This window comes from Typopeltis vanoorti, chromosome 21 (genome assembly GCF_054136105.1).
Source record: "Typopeltis vanoorti isolate ZY-2024b chromosome 21, IOZ_Tvanoo_1.0, whole genome shotgun sequence".
Classification (NCBI taxonomy): domain Eukaryota; kingdom Metazoa; phylum Arthropoda; class Arachnida; order Uropygi; family Thelyphonidae; genus Typopeltis; species Typopeltis vanoorti.
This window is the reverse complement of record NC_143569.1, coordinates 24859304-24882299: the sequence shown is the minus strand read 5'-3', so window position 1 is coordinate 24882299 and position 22996 is coordinate 24859304. Positions and strand designations below refer to the sequence as shown.

At 34.3% G+C, this 22996-nt stretch overlaps 1 protein-coding gene across 2 annotated transcripts in view; it reads right to left on the bottom strand.

Annotated features, from left to right (window-relative positions):
• Nucleotides 1-15191: 15191 nt before the first annotated feature.
• Gnf1 (germ line transcription factor 1) overlaps nt 15192-22996 on the bottom strand; it is a 406700-nt gene continuing 398895 nt past the window's right edge. For both annotated transcript variants that reach the window (XM_090411514.1, XM_090411513.1), the window contains one exon: nt 15192-17467. In XM_090411514.1, the coding sequence (XP_090267640.1) occupies nt 17372-17467 (96 nt within the window). In that variant the 3' untranslated portion in view covers nt 15192-17371. The remainder of the gene's footprint in view (nt 17468-22996) is intronic.

Sequence of the window (22996 nt, the reverse complement as noted above, 5' to 3'; positions counted from 1 at the left end):
GAAGATTAGTGGGCAGCCAAACTCCACCCTTAATCACAAAATATAGCTGACCCAAGATTAACAGTGATATTCATAAGTATCCGGAGAGATGAGAGTGCACTAGACAACTGTTACCATTTCGTGGTCCCTAACACTATACTGTATGCAGTCTACTTTTTGTTGAGTTCTGCAGTCGACTTTTTGATTTGTGGGATTAAAAACTTGAGTTTCTAGGAGAAAACCCAACTTGTCTGTATCAAGATTCTAGTAGTAAGACTTATACGTTGGTTAGACATAACTGGTAATTAGTTTACGGAATTAACAACGCATATAAAGTATATTAATTAAAGGTAACTTTAATGAATAACTTCTATATTTTGGCAATGTCACATTGCCATCTTCGGGAACATAAAGATATGGTTTATGATTTTATGATTTTATGATATTGGTTCGGGAACATAAAGATATGGATTAGGAACAATAAAAGGGCTAATTTGGTAGTCTTGGCAGTTGGGCTGAAGTTCTCATAATGAAAGTCTCCCAAATGCGGGAGACCATGCCTTAGATACCCACCATAAAATTCGTTGGAAGAAAACAAAAATAATCCATCGCAGCAAGTTTAAATACGAAAGATTATTCAAAGAATCTTCAGCAGCTCTAAAAAACGTTCCTAACCTCAACAAATTTGGGTGCATGAAACTGCCCCAAATTTGGTAGACTTTCATTATGAGAACTTCAGCCCAACTGCCAAGACTACCAAATTAGCCCGCAAGAGGGCACCATTAGGACTTTAGGAATAATATTAGTTTCTTGCTTTCTTCCTCATTTGCTTTGTGTTAGTTCCTGAGTGCACATACCATATCTTTATGTTCCCGAAGATGGCAATGTGACATTGCCGAAATATAGAAGTTATTCATTAAAGTTATCTTTAATTAATATACTTTATATGCGTTGTTAATTCCGTAAACTAATTACCAGTTTTGTCTGTATCAAGATCGACTAATTCAGGAACCAGCTGAAGACAATTCTAAAAAAGAAAAAAAAAGAAGACTTCTACACATACCTGCTACTGAATAAGAAACCTTTATGTTAGATGTACGTAAACGTCACTTACACAGCGTATATGCAAAATACTTGGTCTCTGCATCACCACGTGTTCTAGGTAATTATTTAAGAATGCTGCTCGTCAATAATCCTCAATAGTGTTGATCACAAGGGAAAAACAAAGGATCTTTCGGAGTTCGATAAAGGCCTTATTGTGGGTGTCAGTCTGCCTGAAGCCACAATTTTGAGAAACCAGCAGAACTGACTGGTTTCTCAAAAGGTTAGATATCACGGGTGTTTCTTCAGTGGTAAAATAACCCGCATTGCTTGTCTAAGAGGCGTAATTGTGGTCCTAAGACAGTCTGTCAGGAACGAGATTGGCGTCGTCTGAGTAGGCTTGTACGAACAAACAAAACTTTGTGTGCAGAAATTGACCGAAGCATTTAATGAAGGCTGTTTCCGATCCATATCTCACTGAACTGTGCACAGGGAATTGAAAAGGATCGGTATTGGCGGTGGCATGCCTATACGAAAACCACAGTATTCAATAAAAATTTCTAATTCAGTGGTCGGTATGTATAGTAAGCAACCTGAACTGATAACGGTCTTTCTTCTGCGCCAGGGAACCAAACGCTATTTCCATAAGGCTATTCTGAAGCCCTTATTATCACATATCACATTTTGAATTATATACTGACATATTTTTAACAGCAACCATAACTTGTATCAAAAATTTAGTTGTTAATTTGTTCAAATTCATCATCATCATCATAACTCTAAATATGGATATTCACCATGTTGATCTGTTTGGGTATCATTTTCAATCTAATATCTTTTGAGTTCTACCTGGCCATATGGTTTATACAGTATTAATAGTTTAAGCTATTGGGTACTGGACATTTGGTTTATATGTTCTATCCAAGTTTGTTTGTATTTGTTTAGTTTTTCTTCTATTGATTTTTAATTATTTTCGCCCCCCTTTATGTCTAATACATGCATTTCTTTTCATTAATCTCATTTCCCTTATTTTTTTTATTTTTTGTTTTATCTTGTTTATTTATTGCCCAAATTTTGATGCCGTCATAATGTACTGTGCGACCACAGATGCGAAACCCCTCGACCCTTCTGCACATGGCAGAAGGCGAATTCATTTTGATAATAGGGTAATCAATGCGTTTCGTGGAATGAGTGTTTATTATGAACACTTTTATGAAAATTCCAGTTTTTATAAAGTGGTAACTATTTTGCTTGTACAACAGTTGGAAAATTTTACGTATGTAAAGCATGTGATTTCGCGTGTCGGTGATGAATTCGTACATAGCCTTTTCCTTTCGCCCCTTCAACATGAATTGACTCTTCTTGGCACATTGCCAGCCGAGGGTCTCGCATCTGTGGTCGGAGAGTAAGTACTGCTCCGACCATATAAAGAAAGATATTTTAAGCATCTTTCTTTTGTGTACAATATTCAGGCCTATAATCTAAACATTTTGAAGTTTTTAATTTAATGTCTTTTTCTCCTTTATATGATATTTTACATCCAAGATAATTAAAAGTATTTATCTGTAAATTTATTTTGTTATTAATAACTATTTTACTTCTAACTGCAGTTTATCCACAACATGCCAGTATTTTAATTTTATCTATGGATATTTTCATTCCAAACTATTCTGTTATAATGTTTAAATCATATACTGCTTTTGTGAATTGTATTTCTTATCTGATATCATTACCTGATCATCTGCAAATAATAGCGTCTTTATTTTATCATTCCTGGAAATTTCTATACCTGGGTTATTTAAAGTATTCTACTGTATTAATATTTCATTAATAAAAATATTAAAAGTGTTGGAGACAGAGGATATACCTGTCTTACTCCTTGGTTTATAGATTGCTTTTCAGATATTTTTGTCATTTATTTTTATTTTATTTCGTTATCTTTGTATATATTTAATATCGTCTTTAATAATATTAATAATTTTAGATATATTAACATTTAATATATCTAAAATATTAGATATATTAAATATACCTAATAGAATAAATTTTATTCTTTGTGATACATCAAATATGTCTTTTTACTTTATCAAATACTTATTTCATAATCTATAAACAAAAGGTGTGTTTTTAAATTAAATTCTCCCCTTTTCTCTATAAGTAGTTTTAAGCAAAAAACTGCAACCATCCATTGTAGAGTTTTGTAAATCCATTTTGATATTCTAATAATGTTTTCATTATATATTATCAATTTTTCATTAAGTATTTTATATATTTTGTATCATGTATTATCATGTATCAATACCTCTGTAATTAGCAGGTTTTCTTTTATCCTATTTTTCAAAAAGAGATATTACTATACTTGTTTCCATTTGTATATATATATATTTTATTTACAAATTTTAATAATCTCTGGTGAAATTTTTTTCCAGCATATTTATACAGATCAGAGTATATCCAATCTTCTCTTGCTGATTTACTATTTTTTTTTTTAAATTTTACTTAGGTTGCCCTTTAATTCTTTCACTGTTATTATATTATTTAAAGCATTTTGTATGTTTTTGGTAATAATTTTTTATATCACCAAAATTAGTATTATCTGTTCAAAGATATGTAATGTAATCTAAGAATTCTTTTATATTTTCTTTTATATCTGCATTCATGTGCTTTAGTATTTTATGCGCATTGGGTCTTATTTTGTATATATCATTTTCTAGGAATGATACAAATTTTTCTCAGCTTTCACTGTCTCTTTCTGGTTTCATTTTTTTGGCTATAGCTCGTCTTTATATATATATATATATATATATATATATTCAATTCATCTTCTTGTTTTTTTTTACTACTTAATCATCTTTTGAAGGCCAGTTTTTTTTTAATTTATTTCCAGTTATTGTTTATATTTCAATGTCCCATATATGTAGACTGACCATGCGTAACGTTTTGAACGGGACAATACCATTTTTTTCACATTTCCCGGCCGTTCCGTCGTTTCAATTTTGTCCCGTTTTTAATAAAAACTAAATATACTTTAGTATTGGTCAGTCATAAATTATTATTCATAACCTATAATCGTATATCAATATCATAGATATCAGTCATTTATATAACCATGGAGTCGCATTGTTCGATACTAAATATCGAATCTGCAGTGATTTATTCAGAGAAAATAAATACAGGCTGGCAACACTTGCGCATCTCAGATGAGGAATCTGTTCTGCTGCTGTCGACTGTTTCGCAGTGAAAGTATACAAATACTTCAATACATACATACACAAATCAGAGTTGAAGAACTGAAAAAATTTTGTGACTTTGCAGGAAACAATTACGCTAAATTGTTAGAGCATTCAAATACAATTTTTGTCCTTAGGTCCATAAATTGACAAAATTTTAAGCATATTTAATGGGCTGCGTACTTATTTTCTTTCTCAAGAAAAATGCCCTGTTATGTTGCGAAAATTGTTTAAAGATCCGCTCGAAATTGTGGTTGTCATTTGCCAGAGATCAAGTCTCTCTCTCGATCTCATCTAAGTAACACACGGACCCTGCATAGGAAGCGTGAATAATGCGTAGTGAAAGAAAGAATTTGCCAGAGATCAAGTGTCTACGTTCCAAACATACATTAGCTTAATTGAAAAAGATAATATTTCAGCTACAGAAGTAGCCATGAACATTGAAAATATTGTAAACAATTTTGAGTCCCGAAAAAGTGAAGTGATTATAACTACTAACTAAAACTGTTAGTAGATTCAAGAGAAATTAATGTGGCTAAGTTTTTTGAGGTAGTTGAGAATTTCTATGAAACCAGCTTTGAATATGTCAACAAGTGGAAGTGCAGTTTAGGAAACACTGAGAAGTTCAAGTGGGTGCTATTAAGGAAGACACATGAATGGAAAGAAATGCAGGACAGCCTGAACGAGGAATTCATTAGACGCACAAAAACAGAAGAAATTCGTGTATCGATCAGTGGACCCACCTAAAATCTATAATTGTGAGGCAGTTGGATACATGAATAAAGAAAGCATTCCTGTGTCTGATAGATGGGTACAGATTTTTTCTGAAATGATCAAAAAACGCCTAGACTTTCAAGACTTTTGTAATATTGTAGAGTTTATTGTCTTCCAGGAAGTACAGCACCTGTTGAGAGAATATTTTCTGTTATGAACAGGATGTGGTCAAAGGAGAAATCTAGATTAAGTGTTGAGACAATGAGGGCTATGTTAGTTGTAAGACAAAACTGTGTCATAGAGTGCGAGAAGTTTTATGATAAGGTGTTGAAAGACCGAAATTTGCTGGGTAAGATCACTTCGGAGAAATATTCATGGTACGATCGTGGTGAAATAGTCCCTCTCTACGTCTACCTAAATTTTTGTATTGGTTCTGTCATTCAAGAATAATGGTAAGCTCAATATGTTTATGTAATAACTTTTTTTTATCTTAAATATTTTTTATATTTTTGGTATAAATTCTTATAGTTAAATTGTTTGGTGATCTTACTTTGTAATTAGATTTCGTTTCTCTAGTTTGCTTATTCATTTATTTTGTAACCAGTTGGGTGTAAACCTTAATTTTGCCTGCACTAAATAATTATTATCTGTATCTATAGTATTTCTAGCACCGTCTCCTGACTTTAATGTTTAGGAAGCGGTTTACTGTTGATTTTTATCCTCTAGCATACCGTATATATTTATGCATAGTTTTATGTTTATAGAATATATTCATTATTTTTAAATTATATAACCAATGACTTGTTTTCCATTTTTGTTTACTGTTAGTTCTCCAAATTTTTCTATATTATTGTTACTTTTTTTTTCATTCCTATTCTTACGTTAAGATCTCTACCTATAATAATATTATCTGTTTTATTTAATTTTTCATTTATTCCTTTGTAACTGTTTGTAAAAGTCATAATTTTCTTCTTCTTTTCTTTCTTCGGGGCCATACACACAGCGACTGTTAAATTTGCTTTATTTAATTTTAATCGCACTTCTAATAGTCTTTCATTTCAGTATGTACACAATGTGGCCGTTAGGCAATAATTATTATATCAAAACAAAGAACTATATTGGGAATTGTCAATTACACAGGTTCAAAATAATCTCTCTCCAACTTCATACAACGTTTACGCCTTCCGTACAAGTGTTCGAAGGCACGGTGGAAGTCCAGCGCTCCTTTTTCAAGGCACACTTCATCTTGGGAAAGAGCAGAAGTCTGCGGAAGCCAAATCTCGTGAATAGGGGGATGTTCGATGACAAAGATCGACTTCGAAGCCAGAAAGTGCTTCACGGGTAGCAACACTGCGTGGGCGCGTTCTCGTCCAACAGAAATTAATTGGTGGTTGTTGTGGAAAAGTTCTCTCCTGACACATCGCATGCAGGTGTACAGACGTTGCATTACTTTTAAATAATACTGACTTCAAAGTTGTGCTCTGGGGAACAAATTTGCCGTGGATAATTCTAGTAGCGTCGTCTAACGACCATTGGCTTGACATGTGATTTTTGCAACCCGACTTTCTTCTGCCGAAGAGAAGACGTTCGCCATTCCATGCTATGGCATTTCGGTTCCGGATCAAACCGAAAACACCAACTTTCATCACAATCTTGATCAACTGCACGTATGAAATTTTGACAACGTACTATCTGATGCTCTCTCTCTGTTCGTGTGTCAACATATGATACAGGTCTAGTTGTTTCCTTACCGACACTAACCTGTACAGCGAGCAGCCTAATGTTCTTCGCCTGTCAGGGGCAAAAAAAGTTTACAGCGATGTCTGAGCCGTGCACAGGTTTTCACTAGCTTTCAACACATTTTCATTTGTCGGTGCAGAAACTGGCCATCCATCCATCCAATGGTTCATCCTCCAAGGCCTCTCTCACCTCTTTAAACGTTGACAATCAGCGGAAAACCTGTGCACGGCTCAGACATCGCTGTATGCTTTTTTTTTTTTTTTTTAGGTCTCAGAACACATCCGTAGCAGTTTATCGTAATTTACAGTAAAATTTTATATCACAGCTCTTTGTTTCATGACCAGGGGTGGCTCGTGCATAGGCACTGCAGAACTACAGCACCTCAATTTTTCTCGATATATAAATATATTAATTAATTTATTTATATTTGCTTGTAATATTTAATTTATCATCAACAATCCTCTTATTTTGTATAAAATATAATAAAAATCCATCTTGTAGCACTTAGGAGGGCAAAGGACGCTAGCAGCACTGTGTTTACCACAGTGTCATATTGCTACGCGCGCAAGCATATGCACGTCATAGTGAGATACGAGCTATTAGCATAATGCGGCACTATCCCTTCGCGCAGTTAAACTGTTGTTTATATGCAGTTTGCGCCAGTAGTAGAGTGTTGGTAGTGCTTATCGTGTTTACTGTCTCTTTAAATATTTGGACATTACAATTAAAGACATAACATTTGTTATAGTAATTTTTAAGTAATTTTGAATTATACTAAACTGTATAATTTTATCAACAATAAACAATATTTTTTCATGTTTACTTTTTAAAAAATTTTTTTACCATAATTTGGATATCTTATCCAAACACGTATATACTGTACTTACAGTATGTATATTTCGAAAGTTGCAGCACTCCCCACGATTTCAAGCCACGAGCCGTTACTGTTCATGACGCAACTTCTGACACGCTCCACTCACACTCTTATTTCAACGGTTGCCACACGAAAACTGCTGCGTCACCCGACTCAAAAGTTGCACCTGCGATTACAACACATTCTAGTGGTCAAAACTATAAACACGTTTGTTAATTTTATTCAAAAGGCTGTCCTGTAAAAAAATCAATCTTATTACTTAACGGTCACAGTGTATAATTATTTTTGCTTTAATTTACTTGAATCTTATTCCACTATATATGATATAATAGTTAATTGTTTCTAAGAACAGCAACTTCTTTATTTCTTTCATTTAAAATTTTATTATAAATTTATCTAATTCTTCGTGCTATGTTTTTAAATGTTCCATATTACATACTCGAATTTCACGTTTTTCTTTTTTCAAAGTTTGTTAACCTTTTCCAATTTGCGATCTTTTCCCGTTTTCCGTCCGGTTTACATTTCTTTCAGACTTGAAAGGAATATGTGTTTCCATATTTCACGTTACTAGCATAGCATGACGATAGGTATCCTAATGGTGGATCTGTCACCTTAAGGCAACTGGCTGGCCTCTTTTATTTGGGAGTGAATTTTAATTACATTTAATAAGTGTATAAATAACAAGTATATAAATGAAATATTTTTCCCCGTTGTTCTGAATGTGCATTTAATTATTTAAATAGGATAATTTATGTAGTAGGATTTGGGGTAAAACTATATTCATGGAATTCGCAAAATCTCAACAGTCAAGAAGAAAAATGATAAATCTGTCACTGTTCATGATTAGGCAATACCGCATGCATTTCACACTGAAAAATAGTGTGGTTATTACTTACAGAACAATTAAGACGTGATAAAAACTTAATATCGTGTCTTGCAATAATAATAATAAAAATTAAAAAAAAAAACTTCCGACCTTGAACATTCGTCGTTAAAAGGTTGTCTCAAGCGTTAGCGACAAGAGAAAACGTCGCGTAACGACGCACTTTTATGACTGAACAGCATCAGTCATAATTATGCAATATTAAATGGATGAGGGTGCTACTCTAACATTGTTGATATTAGCATAAAACGCTGCCACGCGAGTAATTCACATAGCATGTGGCAGTTCAAATAGTTGACGTTCGACCTTAACGTCACGTGCTGACGTCAAATAGTCGTTCACAGCATTATGACATCAAAAGTAATAGTATCTAGGTAGGGACGACCAACGTGCGAAAAAATTCTAGCGCTGGAGCTTGAGAAATGTAAAGCATTTGAATGATGACAACTATTCTTAGGCATTGAAACTTTGTATACTGGTTATCTCACATTATACAATTAAAAATGACCCTAATACACAAATTTTGTCGTTTGAAAGTATCGATAAATTATGCAAGAAGCTGGAAGCGTACAAATTGTATTTTAAAGAGTGAAAACAAATTGCAGAAATATTTTGAAAAGCTTATAGAAAATCTGAACAAGACAAATCTATTTTGTTTGAACCACCTTTTAGTAAATGGTAATGATTTGAATGATTCAAATTACTTTTATTTTTTTAACAAACGGAAATTATCCTTGTTTCAATACGACCTTCATAGGGGTATAATATCATTTCGACATGTATCGCAATCAAAGTTACCATTAGTACTTCTTAATTCTTTTAATCAAGGAAACTACCACCTGTGACTTTCACCAAAACTGTTAAAAAAGTTTATTTAAACACACACACACACACGCGCGCGCCTGCAACAATCAAGAAGCAGAAACAAAACAAGAAATATTAAAATAAGAAACAAAATACTAATATGCTGTATGTACAGTAAATAATTTACATTTTCCCATCTTAAAAAAAAAAAAAAGAAGAAAACCTGAGTAAGTAGAAATAACATATGCACCACTGAAGTGAATATAAAATTTTAATCCTAACATTACAATTCTTGTCATGTAGCAATGTTCCTGGCTGCATAATGTTTTATCCAGGTTCCCGTGTTCGTTGACTTCTGGTGAAAGCAAGTGAGATTTTTTTTCTCTCTCCTAGAAACTAGAAATTTTAACCCCATAACTCAGGGAAAAAAAAAAAAACTGATTATACAAATCACGCTATTTCAGACAATAATAAGAGGTAGGGTTTAGGTCCATGATATGGCGACACTTGTCAGTCGTACCCTCATTCGAATGTCTTGAAAATCATCAGGAGCCATAAATTCAACTATTGTTCATGGCTAAAGATGAAGCCCACCACAGTTTTTCAGTGTTAGGATTAAAAAAGATAAAGCTGTATATATATAACACTATACATTGACAGCAGGAGGTTAAATTTAAATACTACTATTCAGTGCTTTTTTGGGGAGACAATACGCAATGGTATGGCGTACCGGCACCGTTATATTAACAGCGACATACAGATGTGGTACATTTAGAACTTTCTAATATTCGTAATTTTTTCATGTTTATCTAGCATGCAAATATGCTTAATCATTTAATGAATTTTACATTTTTCACTGTCTATTATTAACATATTTGCTATATTTTATTAAAATTATCACATACAATATATTTTAATATTTTTATATACTTGTACAATAAATTTATGCATAATAAACTGTGTTATTACTCAGCAGAACAATTTAATATTTAGCATGATGATATGTGCGGCAATTTTATTTTGTGGAAAAACCAACGTTAGTTCTAAAGTTGCCACTAGGGAATGGTGCTGCAATACATGTAAAATATGTATGATACTCCTGGTATTCAGTGAAAAGCTGAGACCATACCATTGATGCAAATGTCCCCTATGACATACTCGGAAAGCTTCTTAAGCAGGTAGCTGATGAATGCATCAGTTCATTACCTGCTAGCAGACATGTTAACCACGCTACCGGCCAAGACGTCTATAGACGTTCAAGTTATCATGGATGCGAAGTGCATATTAAAATTGTAATACCATTGATATTACATTGAAATATATGATAGATACGAAGCGTATGCGTATTTGATCCATAATGGCCGGTAAGGTAGTTAAAGCACAATATCACCATTTCTGAAGAATCGCGCACTTCTCATAAATGTTTTACCAAAGCCAGCAAAGGTTGGTTGATTGGTAGAGCCTCTGCTACTAATGGCTCGCAAAAAAGTTAACGTTTGAGCGCGGTTGGTAGTTAGAAGGGTCCCAATCGTTCGATGGTGTTGGCACATTCTCCCTTGATGAGTCTTTGGACTCCCTGGAGGTGTCACATAATAATAATAATAACAGCTGCCTTGACAGCATTACGAAAGTTTACAACATTAAAAGGATTAACGATCCCATCGACTGCAAATTTTACGCAAAATGATCCAGAAATTTGAATAGACAGGTTCCTTAGAAGCCAAACCTGGTAGAGGACGGACGGAAGCCCATCGAACGGCAGACAGTGGAGAAAGTAGCCACAGCGTTTAGAGGAAGAAAGGAGGACAAATCTTGTAAGCAGCACAGCGTATCGCACGGTCTTTAGACAAACCCATAAGCACAGTTCACAAAGTCGTAAGGCAAATTCTGCGCAGTTATCCTTACAAGATTTCCCACGTTCAGCAATTGCTGAATGCTGACCAGGGTGCACGAGAAACACGTGTCCTGAAGTTTCTTGCTTGGACTGAACTGGATGACTGGGAATGGAACATTTCCTGGACTGAAAGCTCACTTCCATCTGGATGGTGTATAAATACGCACACCGCAACCAAACATCGTGCGACATATTCCACTTCATACAGCGAATTCATTATGGAATCTTTCTTTTTTGAGTTCGTCCTGCCGGTCTCGTTACCTGTACTGTTAATAGTCAGTGATGTGTCTCTCTCTTAGCCAATCAGGTGATTCTGACACTTCATTGGCGTCAGTGCCTAGATTCAACAATTTTTATGCAGGATGATGCTCCTCCTCCTATTACCATCCTGTCAAACGGTTGCTTCAGACCCATTTTACCGAGGACAAAATCATCAGCCGCCATTTTCGTACAACGTGGCCAGCGTGCTCGCCGGATCTGAACCCCTGTGACTTTTGGCTGTGGAAGACATCTCAAAGACATCTATTGTGGGCACAAAGCCCCACAGTGGGCCTCAAAAACCAGCATTACATGCTATATCCACATTTCGAGTGAAACTTTAGATTCCGTGGTTGAGCATTGCGATTTTAGCACGTTGCCGACAACGGAGGACAGCATATCGAACATGTTGTGTAACCACACAACGCGCTGTGTGTACCGTGCGTTTTGAATTACTCACTACAAGGGGCATTTTACGATATTACTACCTTATTTTGCTAAATTTATTAACTCTTCAGAAATAGTAAAATCTGTAGTTGATTTCTTATACAATATTAAATTTTCACTACTGAAAATATTTTTTCAGTTGCTTTTTTCCAGAGATTTAGAATCAAATTTAAAAAGTTTTTCTCACCACTTGTCCATGTTTAAAAGGAAAATCTAAATATTTTTAATGAAAAACTGAACAAGTTTTTGTTAATAAAAACACTGAGACACCTACTTCAAATCCAACTGCGACTGCGAGCAATGAATTGAAATTCGTACATCGATTATATCTTATTGTTTAAGTTCGAATTTTTTAAACATCTAACTGTTTAAATATCCCGAAAATTCCACTGTTGTGTGCCAAGTTTTAAATGTGGAGCAAAATTTTGGCATAACGGGTTCCAAATTACGCTGTCCATCAATAAAAAGTGGTTACTCATATTAAAATATTTAATTTTTGCATTTGCTAATGCCAGTCGGACTGCGTGAGTATGTGATGGAGGAGGAGGAGAAGGTTAGCGAACAGTGAGAAGAGAAAAATATTCCAACTCATGCCTAACTCTCATGTTGTTGTTATTATTATTATTATTATTCGGAAAGAAGAAAGTACTAGAACACTAAAAAATTATAAAAAGTACTACATCTAGTACGAAAGTACTAGTGGTGATCACACTACCCACTATGGTATTGCAGCGCCAAGTATCGCCCTAGTCGGAACTTTTAGTACTAACGTTGGTTTTTACGCAAAATAAAATTCAATTGCCAAACACATCATGCTACGTTAAATATTAGATTGTTCCACTGAGTAGTTATCCAATTACAGCCTTTCAAAATGTGAACTTTAATTATAATCACCCTGTACTTATTTTTGTACTTCTTACAAAAACATAATCACAAAAAATATCAGTAAATTATTTTTTGCTTTCTTGTCATTTATTTTAAATTTCCATTTTCCCTTCTAGCAGCAAAGAAGAGAAAATTAATTTTTGTTCTAGGTTTATCAGAATTTCCCAGACTCCCCCCCCCCATTGTATTTATCCATGGCCACATAAAAGATTGCATTAAGGAAAAAAGAGAGGAATTTTCAGTCATTAGATTAACAAAGAAAAACAGGAAAAGTTGGTTCTCTTGGAGGTTTAAACAGCAGAGTAGGAAATACATACCAGACAGAAATCTTTTTGGAAAATAGTGTGGAGAAAAGGGCAAAATTAACAATCACAGAAAATATCTGCTGGTTTTCTATTCAGAACAAAAACTAGTCATCTAACTCCAGGTTCTAACAAAAAGATGTGTACAAATTCACATGGAAAGGAGTCTTATTGATAACTTAATCTTTGTTCATGATAAAAGTGTATACAGGTGATATGAAAGAAGAAATCATCACCATTTTGTTAATAGTAGAATAAAAATGAATATCACACAAAAGTAAAAATATGTACAGAAGTTATAAAAAGTATCAAAGCTGAATACCTTTCAGAGGTGAAATGCAGACTCAAAGAAATGAAGATCGCAAACTGAATGAGTTTGAAAACAAGAAACAAACCTTACAGAACCAATTACAAAATTTGAAAAACATAATTTAATTCAGCTGAAGAAGCACGTGGTGAAGTTGTCTGTAAGGATAGAAAAAACACTAATACTTCATGGCAAATCAAGAAGTCAGGGAAGATTGTGGAAAAGAATACAGTCTTCTTCTTCTGCAGCTTTTCCAACTTAAGTAGGGTCGCTGTTTGTAGTGAGTCTCCTCCACAACCTCCTGTCTTGGGCTGTAGCCACATCCAAGTTCTTCATCCTCAAGTCCTCCTCCACCATCTCTTCTATGGCTGCCCATGCTTCCTTCTCCCCTGCACATCCATCTGAATGACCTTTCTTCCCACATACTCTTCCTCCCTCCTCATCACATGACCTAACCATCTCAACCTTGCCTCCTGTTCGTAACTTTCACCGTTCCCCTTACATAGTCATTTCTCAGACGATCCTTTCTGGTCACAACGCACATCCACCAAAGCATTCTCATCTCCACTACCTCCATCCTGCTGATGTTATTTTTCCTCAGGGTCACAGTTTCCAAAGCATACATCATAGCTGGTCTCACTACCATCCTGTAGATTTTGCCTTTTAGATTGATTGGCAGCACCCTCTTATTGCATAGCACTCCAGCCATCTCTCTCCAGTTCCTCCATCCTGCATCCCACTTCCTTCTCAGACTCATCATCCTTTTTCATTGTTGAACTTAGTATCTAAAGTCACTGACTTTCCTGATGACATTTTCTTCCAGCTCCAGATCTGTCTCCTGGCTGCCATCCATTTTGCAACACATATATTCTGTCTTATTTCTACTCAGTCTCATACCTCTCTCTTCCATTGAAATGATGTGTTTGGCAATTGAATTTTATTTTGCGCAAGAGCCAACGTTAGTACTAAAAGTTGCGACTAGGGCGATACTTGGTGCTGCAATACCGTAGTGGAAAAGAATACAGTATTATATCAAAAGTTGAATCAGCTGGTAAAAGAGTAGATTAACAAAAGTCAAAAACTTTAGCAAGCATATAGAACATTACTATAAATAAATATCACAAAGGTGACAAACTGCTCCAGCAGGTACTTAGTAAACTTAGAAATGGTGGAAAGAGTACCGCAAAAGGAACGAGAGAGATGATCAAGATGATAAAATCTTTAGATAAAATGATATTCTGGATGCATGAAGTATTAACAGCATTATTTAACTGCACCTTCATTTAACCATACCCTCAATCAACCAGACAGGAAATCAATTTCCTAATGTGCCCTAAAGGAGATTTTAATGTTAGAAATATCTACAGAATGTTTCCAATATAAATGTTCCTGTTGATTAACAAATGTGCATAAAAAACCAGAGCCCAGTTCAGATTTTCGGATAATTACTAAACTGTGCATTTGTGATGAGTTTATAAATTAATTTCCAATATCTGTGAACATTTTCTACTATAACAGTTTATTTTTGCCCCATACAATTTCTATTTGCATAAACTTTATTCTGTGCATGATGAAATATGTAAATTCATAAGTAATTTATTTAAAACGTCATTTTTATTTGGGTGCTAAAGTCAAAATCTTTTATTATTCAGATCTAGCAATTAAATGATAAATTAAAAAGATGATTATACTAATCTTGGATAAAAGTAATAATTGAGAAAAATAAAACAAGTTTTCTAGAGAATGTTCTGTTAAATGAGGAGGATGAAGTCAACTGAAAACAAGTAAAGACTTGCAGAAAAATTAAATTTTTTTCAAATTAAAGGATGACAATGTGTGAATTACAATGATAAATATGTTTAATAAGGGAAGCTGGATCCCAGAAATGTTGCTCATTTATTTCTAAAAGAGTGTTAGATTCATTAAATACATCACTATGGAACCAGAAATATGAATTCCATGGATTCTGGTTGCAGCTTTCTCCCTTATACAAAATACTACTCAGTTTTTCTACGTAAAATTCTTTATGTTAGCACATAAATTTTATTTCATTTTTCTATCTGTAAGATGAACTCAAAATAAATACTATTAACAGAATCCTGACCTTAAGTGCAGTACTCAGGATTTTTAATGTTTTTTTTTTTTTATTTTCACTTTTCCTGATATGACATAAAATAACAATGCATGCCTTAATTCTTTGTGTTTAATATAAAAACATTACATATTTGAAAACTACAAAAATATCTAGACTAAATAATAGCATATATAAATTTGTTGCTTTTTTAATTTCATTCAATCTGATGCCCAGAAATGACAAAATCAACAGTTTGAAACATATTTAGACATGAATTTGAAATATTGCAAACCTGTACTCAACAAGTTAACCAGATGTTGGTGTTTCTGCATGAAGATAAAGCACGAAAATTTGTAGAGGAAAAAGAAAAAAATTATAAAACATGTAAGTTATGTCATAAAAATATACACCAGTAGGTTGCAATTACAAAAATGCTGTATACCTGAGCAATAAATGATAATTCAAATAATAATTAAATAATATCAATTCAAATAATAACATTCAAGATTTGCAAATTCCTACATTATAGTTATTTCACTATTTCTGAGCACTGCAAGTTAATACAATGATACCAGTTATTACTGAATTTAAATTGCCTTATCTTTAATAACAAAAAAAATTAAAAGGGCTAATATATATATAAAACTGTCCACAACTATTATCTTGGTAATGGATATCACTAAAAGTATGTTTTATACTTAACAGCTCATCCAGAACTATTTTATATTCCTCAAATATATATCTAACATGGAATTATGTACATCTGATTTTTTTTTTTCAACATGATCTGACTAAAATATTCCTGATTATGTGCTACTTTCTGTTTCTCTTATAAACTTTTAAAAATAATCAATTCTGTAATTATAAGACAGCAAATATCATGGGAATATATGAACAACAAACATCACTGGTATGCAGTGATTAAAGAGAAAAAGCAATACTTATATTACATAAGTAAATATATTTATTACACAGCTCTGAATGCTTATAATCAACTTATAGTCAAACATATAATCAGCTCAATGAATGCAACACTGGAATTAAAATCTGATATAGTACAAAGACAACTCATGATTTTTTTTTCTGTAATAATTATTCACTCTTCATAGCTGAAATACAACAAAGATCATTTGACTTTCTGACATGAAACTAAAGTGTATTATTACTAGAAGACAGTAATAAAAAAAAAAAAAAAAAAGAGAGCAAAATACAAAAGAAAATCCAAATCTTTTACTATTAAAATTTTATTTATACTGTTGAAACATACATTAGCCAAAAATAATTTGGGGAGAGAGAAATGTAGAAATGACAAATGATTTCTACATGATTATAATTAATCATTTGTCATTTCTACATAACAACAACCGGAAAAAAATTAATATGGTCTAATAGAGATAAATTCAGATACATGTGAGCATTTTTTTTTTTTTTTAATCAGCATTACTTTCAACAGCAAGAATCTGTACATTATATCAGCAAATATAGCACTGTGTGATGTTTGTAAATTACTAAATCTGATAAAAGGCACACCAAGCTACTGCTTCCTACTATCCAAAGGTTTAATTCCAATGATGACTACTCAAATTTTGTTTTTATTTTAGTATTTATGAATGTTACAGCATTCAAAAATAACTTAAGTGTTACCATTAAAAAAAATACCATTTACCAGAAAGCTTAATGTTTCATTTACATTTTATACTACGTAAATGTACAGGATGAATCCAGAAGAAATTCTATCCATGTAACTCGAGAGTATAAGATTTTAAGAAACTTCTCTCTTAATAGGAGGAATAACACATACTTCTGATACTTCAGTCCTAAAGTAGTTCTCCCCACCCTTCTGTTCTTTATCTACATCTTCTGCTACTCTTTTTTCCCCATTTCTTTTCCCTTTGAAGATTGTTCTTCCATTTCCTAAGTAATCCCCCCCTCATATTTTTTACCTACCTCTTCTACTACTCTTTTTTCCCTTTTCTTTTCCTTTTGAAGATGGTTCTTCCCTTTCCTTTGAATGTTTAGGTGCATTTTTCTGTACCTTTGAAAGTAAAAAAGAATTTAGCAGATAGAAAAATGCATACACAAAATGAAATTTAAATTATCTATTTTCTTTCAGAATCCTTAACTGTTTTGTATTATAATTTATAAAGAAACCATAATATAAAATGAAGTATTATTAAGTATTTTCTATTAACAGAAATAATTTTTTTCGACATTTACTTTTTTCTTTTCTTTCTTTTTTTTAAATGAAAGTTAGAATTTATAAATAGTAAGATTTACTACAGAAGGTTTCCTGTATGCTTGTGAAAGCTCCTTGTGAAATTCTAATGAGCTAACCATTTTATAGAAATGATAAATAAACATTATTATTTATCAGACTTCTAACAGAGTTATGTCTATCTAGGGTAGCAAAGCACGAACTCCACAAAACATCCAAATTTATATTTATATTAGGATATACATGGAATCAAAACATGTTCAATTTTATGTTTGGTAAAGAAAAACTGGAGTCTGTAGCCAGTCAAGTGTGGTAACATTCATGTCCACAATTCTATAACTCAATCTAAATAAATGAACAGTAGGCCAACCATATACTGACAAATCATCACTGTAGCAAAACCAATACACATGCCACTAATTTCACCACCAGCATTTAGGATGGCTTGTAAAATTTCACTTATTTCATCTTCATCTCATTCATTCTTTGATCTTCTATTTATTTATTTATTCATACACATTTCTACACTGTGTGGAAAGAAGCCAATGGACATCATAGTGTGAAGAACAAACAGATATGGCGCCCACCTTAAAGAGACTTAGTAACTCCTTTCGCTGCAATCACTGCAGCAATACTATGGGGCATACTTTCCACAAGCATATGATAGCAATCAATGGAAAATTTGAACCATCCTTCCTGTAGGCATGTAATGAGGTCCTGGAATGTTGTGGGGCAGATGTTCCTTAACCTCATCTGATGCCTCAGTTTCATCCCACAAATGTTTGATATGGTTGAGATCAGGATTCTGTGGAGGCCAGTCAAGTGTGGTAACGTTCATGTCCACAAAACATGCAGTTACAGCAGAAGCCTTATGACACGATACATTGTCTTGCCTAGAATGTGCAGATATCTGAGATCAATGTTTGTAGCACCATAAGCAGAAGTCCAAGGCTAAAATAGGACCATACTATCACACTACCAACTCCAAATTTCATAGCTGGGGGTTATGCATTCTGGTAAGAGATGTTCACTGGGCATCCACCATACTATCCATCTGCTCAGCAGAGAGTGTTGCATGATTTGTGGCTCCATTAAACAGCTTTCCAAGCTTCCATGTCTTTTACATACTTTTTGCACAACTGAAGATGACGCTGCATGCTTTTGTTCGGGTAATGTGTGGCTTGCATATTGCAGTCCTACCATGGAAACCCATGTACTCTCGGTTCTGAACATTTTTGAGCAGATTCATGTTTCAGTCAATGCCTGGAACTCTGCATTCAACATGTTTTTACATATTATCCTTCATAGCACTCTATGGTCATGTTCTGTGGTAGCACTTGCAGTCGGCTTGTGCTTCCCCACCTATCTACTAAATGATCTTTAGTACTTAGATAGTGATGTTTTCTCCCTGTTGCAGGACACCAGAGTGTACAGAGGATTTGAAATTGGAAGTGATCACTATTTAGTCTTGAGCAGGATAAAATTGAATTTCATATTGAAAAGAATGACATGTAAGAAAGTTTTAAAGCGAATAAAAGTTGAGCAGCTCTCAGATGTGAACTGTAGACTAAAATACATAAAGATTATTGAAGGAAAAATGAAAGAGTTTGAGAACAGGAACCAAACCTTGGAGATTCAGTGGCAAGCCTTGAAGAAAACCCTGATTGATTCAGCTAGAGAGGCATGTGGTGAAGTTGTCTGCAAGGATAGAAAAATTAGAACTCCATGGTGGACACAGATAGTTAAAGAGGCAGTGAAGGAAAAGAAGAAAGCATATCAAAAGTTCCTGGCAAATAAGTCAGCTTTTACTCTTACAGAATACAGAGACAAATGTAAGAAAGCTAAACAGTGTGTAAAACTAGCTAAACAAAAGTCATGGGAGGACTTTGGCAAGAATATAGAAAATAAATATCAAGAAGGTGGCAAAATATTCTGGAGGTTGTTGAAGAAGCTTAGGAATGGAGGAAAGAGTGCTGCGAAAGGAGTTAGAGATGATAAAGGTGAAATGAAAATGGGAGAAAAAGATATCCTCGAATAATGGAGTAATTACTTTGAAAGGCTGTTAAATGAAACAAGCAGTGACGACAGCACAGTGGTAAAAAACACTGACCAGGCATGCAGTCAGGAATACATATCCATAAGTAGAAAAAGCCATCAAAGGCTTGAAATGTGGAAAGGCAGCAGGAGTAGATGATATTCGACCAGAAATGCTAAAGTATGGTGGTATAAAAGTCTTACAGTGGCTGCACTGCATAGTTCAGAATGCATGGACAGAGGGACGGATTCCAGATGATTGGAGTAGAGCTCTCATAGTACCCATATATAAAAAGGGAAATAAAACTGAATGTGAGAATTACAGAGGTATATCCCTATTGAGTGTTCCTGGTAAGATATATGCAAGTATACTTGAGAAATGGTTGAGAAGAATTGTGGAAGAAAGGCTTGGTGAAGAACAAGCTGGATTCAGGTCAAATAGAGGCTGTCAGGATCAGATCTTCACTTTACGACAAATAGTGGAGAAATCATGGGAATATAACAAAGATCTGTATTTAAGTTTTGTCGGCATATGACATATAAAAGGCATATGACAAGGTGCCAAGAGAGAAGCTATTCAATACGCTACAGTTATATGGTGTCAATTGAGCATTATATCAAGCAATACTTAGTCTTTATTTGAGCTGTAAGTCAGCAGTTAGAATTGAAGGAAGTACAGGAAGATGGTTTAATGTTAAATCTGGTGTGAGACAAGGATGTACATTATCCCCCCTCTGTTATTCATTATCTATATGGATCACATGATGAAGGAAAGTGGTATTAAACAGGATATCAAAATTGGAGACGTTAATGTCAGCTCTTTGTTTTATGCGGACGATGTTATATTTCTAAATAAATCCGCTACAAGTCTGCAATAAAAAGACGTTTAAATACTGTTTAAATTCCAGTTATTGACCATATATTGAACTCAACTTCAGGAACGTTTCACTCAACACTGCAACATTTTGAAAAAAAAAATGCCAGATTCAAGTTGTGGTATAAGAAATTTGAAAAACTGTTTGCAATAGCTACATGCAAAAATGCCGTTGATGCAGTTTCAAAGTGTGACAAAATGATATATCCTAACATCTATAACTTATTGAAAATATTTGCAATGCTTCCGGTAACGACAAGCATCAGCGAAAGGTCATTTTCTAACTTACGCCTTTTAAAAACCTATTTAAGATCTACCATGACACAATCACGATTGAACGGACTGGCTTTCCTGTATATACACAGAGAGATTAATGTAACCACGAATGAAATAATTCAAGAGCTTTATAAAAAGAAAAGAAAACTAGATTTCATTATTTAAATAAATTTTTATAATCACCAAATGAATTTTATTGAATGAATGAAATTTAATGAATTTTAATTGAATGGATTAAACTGATAAAATATTTTTATCAGTTCAACTCCCCCCTCCCCACAAGATTAAATCCTGGGTGTGCCACTGATTAGTAGGCTTTGCTAAAATCCAAATAAATCACATCATAGCCATTACTCTGGGTGATCTCTTCATAAAGAGTAAGCAAGATCTGTCATGAATGATCTTCCCATAATGAAACTGTACGCAGTACCATGTTCAAGATATGATTCCTGTGAAGAATATCCGGGAATCTATTATCCACATAAGAGGACAGAGCCATGTATCAAATTAAAAAAAAAAGATACTATACTGGATGTCCAAAATAATGAAACAAAATTATGAATATCAGAAAATGTGGCAATTTAAACTAACATTAGCACCATAAATAACCATAATCCTATGTCATTTAAATCATATTTATTATTATTATTTTGGGCTACTCCAGGGAGTCCTTAGACTCATCAAGGGAGGCCCTAAACTCCATGTCCACACAACTATTTGACATTCTCGCAGTATCTATCATACCTTGCCTTGAACTCGCTCACTGTCATAGCACCCACAACAGACTCTGGCAGCTTATTCCACTCATTTACCACTCTAATAGTAAAGAACCCAGCTCTAACACCCCTGCTAACCACACTCTTGCCCAGCTTCCATAGATGTCCCCTAGTTCTCCCACCACCAGTCCTGATCTCAAAAATATCCTCTGAATTAATCTTATAGAATCCTTTTAGCAATTTGAATGTCTCAATCATATCTCCCCTTTTCAGCCTATCAACTAGTTTCTGCAACCCACAAATCTTCAACCTGTTCTTGTATGGTTCATTCCATAGACCTGTTATCATCTTAGTCACTCGCCTCTGGATCCTTTCCACCTCCTCCCCATCAAGAAGGAACCGAGGTGACCAAATCTGGGCACAGTAGTCGAGATGAGGTCTTATCAGGGCTCGGTACAGAGGTACAATAACTTGCTTGTTTCTGCTCGTCAAGGTATTTTTCAACAACCAAGTGAGTTGATGAGCTGTTTCAGCTACTTTTGCAATGTGCTCCCTAAACTTCATCTCCCTATCCACCAACACTCCCAAGTCCCTGGCCTCATCAATCTCTTGGAGTACAGTTCCACCAATGTGGTATACTGCTGCTAATCTTTTCACCCCAAAATGCATAACCTTACATTTTGTCATATTAAATTGACATCCTCTGCAACCTAGTCTTCTATCTAAGTCATCCTGCAAGACTTTGACATCTTCTGCATTCACTATCGCCCTACCCAACTTTGCATCATCAGCGAACAAATGAACTGTTCCACTTAGATCCTTCCCTATATCACTAATGAACAGATTAAACAGCAGTGGTCCAAGAATAGAACCCTGCAGCACACCACTGGTCACAGGCCGTCTTTTGGACTCCACTCCTCAATAAACTACGCTTTGATATCTCTCCATCAACCACCCACCTATCCATCTCACCAACCCTATATCCATTCCCATATGTTGTAGCTTACGGATTAGAATTCCATGTGGTATCCTTTCAAACGCTTTTGCCAGGTCCAGCAGTATCACCGTAAACCCATTTCCCTTATCCAGTTCTGCTGTCACCTTGTTATAAAACTTGAGCAAGTTACTGAGGCATGATCTTCCCTTCACAAAGCCATGCTGTCCTCTGTACAGTATCTCATTTTCATCAATCCATTCCTGTATTTTTCACTTGACTACTTTCTCCAAGACCTTGACAATGACTCCTGATATGCTGATCGGTCGGTAATTTGCCACCATAGTCTTGGATCCTCCTTTATGCAGTGAAACTATTTTCCCCTCTTTCCACGCCTTCAGGACTAAACCAGACCCGAGACTCAGATTAAACAACATGGTCAAGGGCACTGATAATTCCTTAGCTGATTCACGCAAGACCCGTGCCGGTATACCATCCAATCCCAGAGATGTATT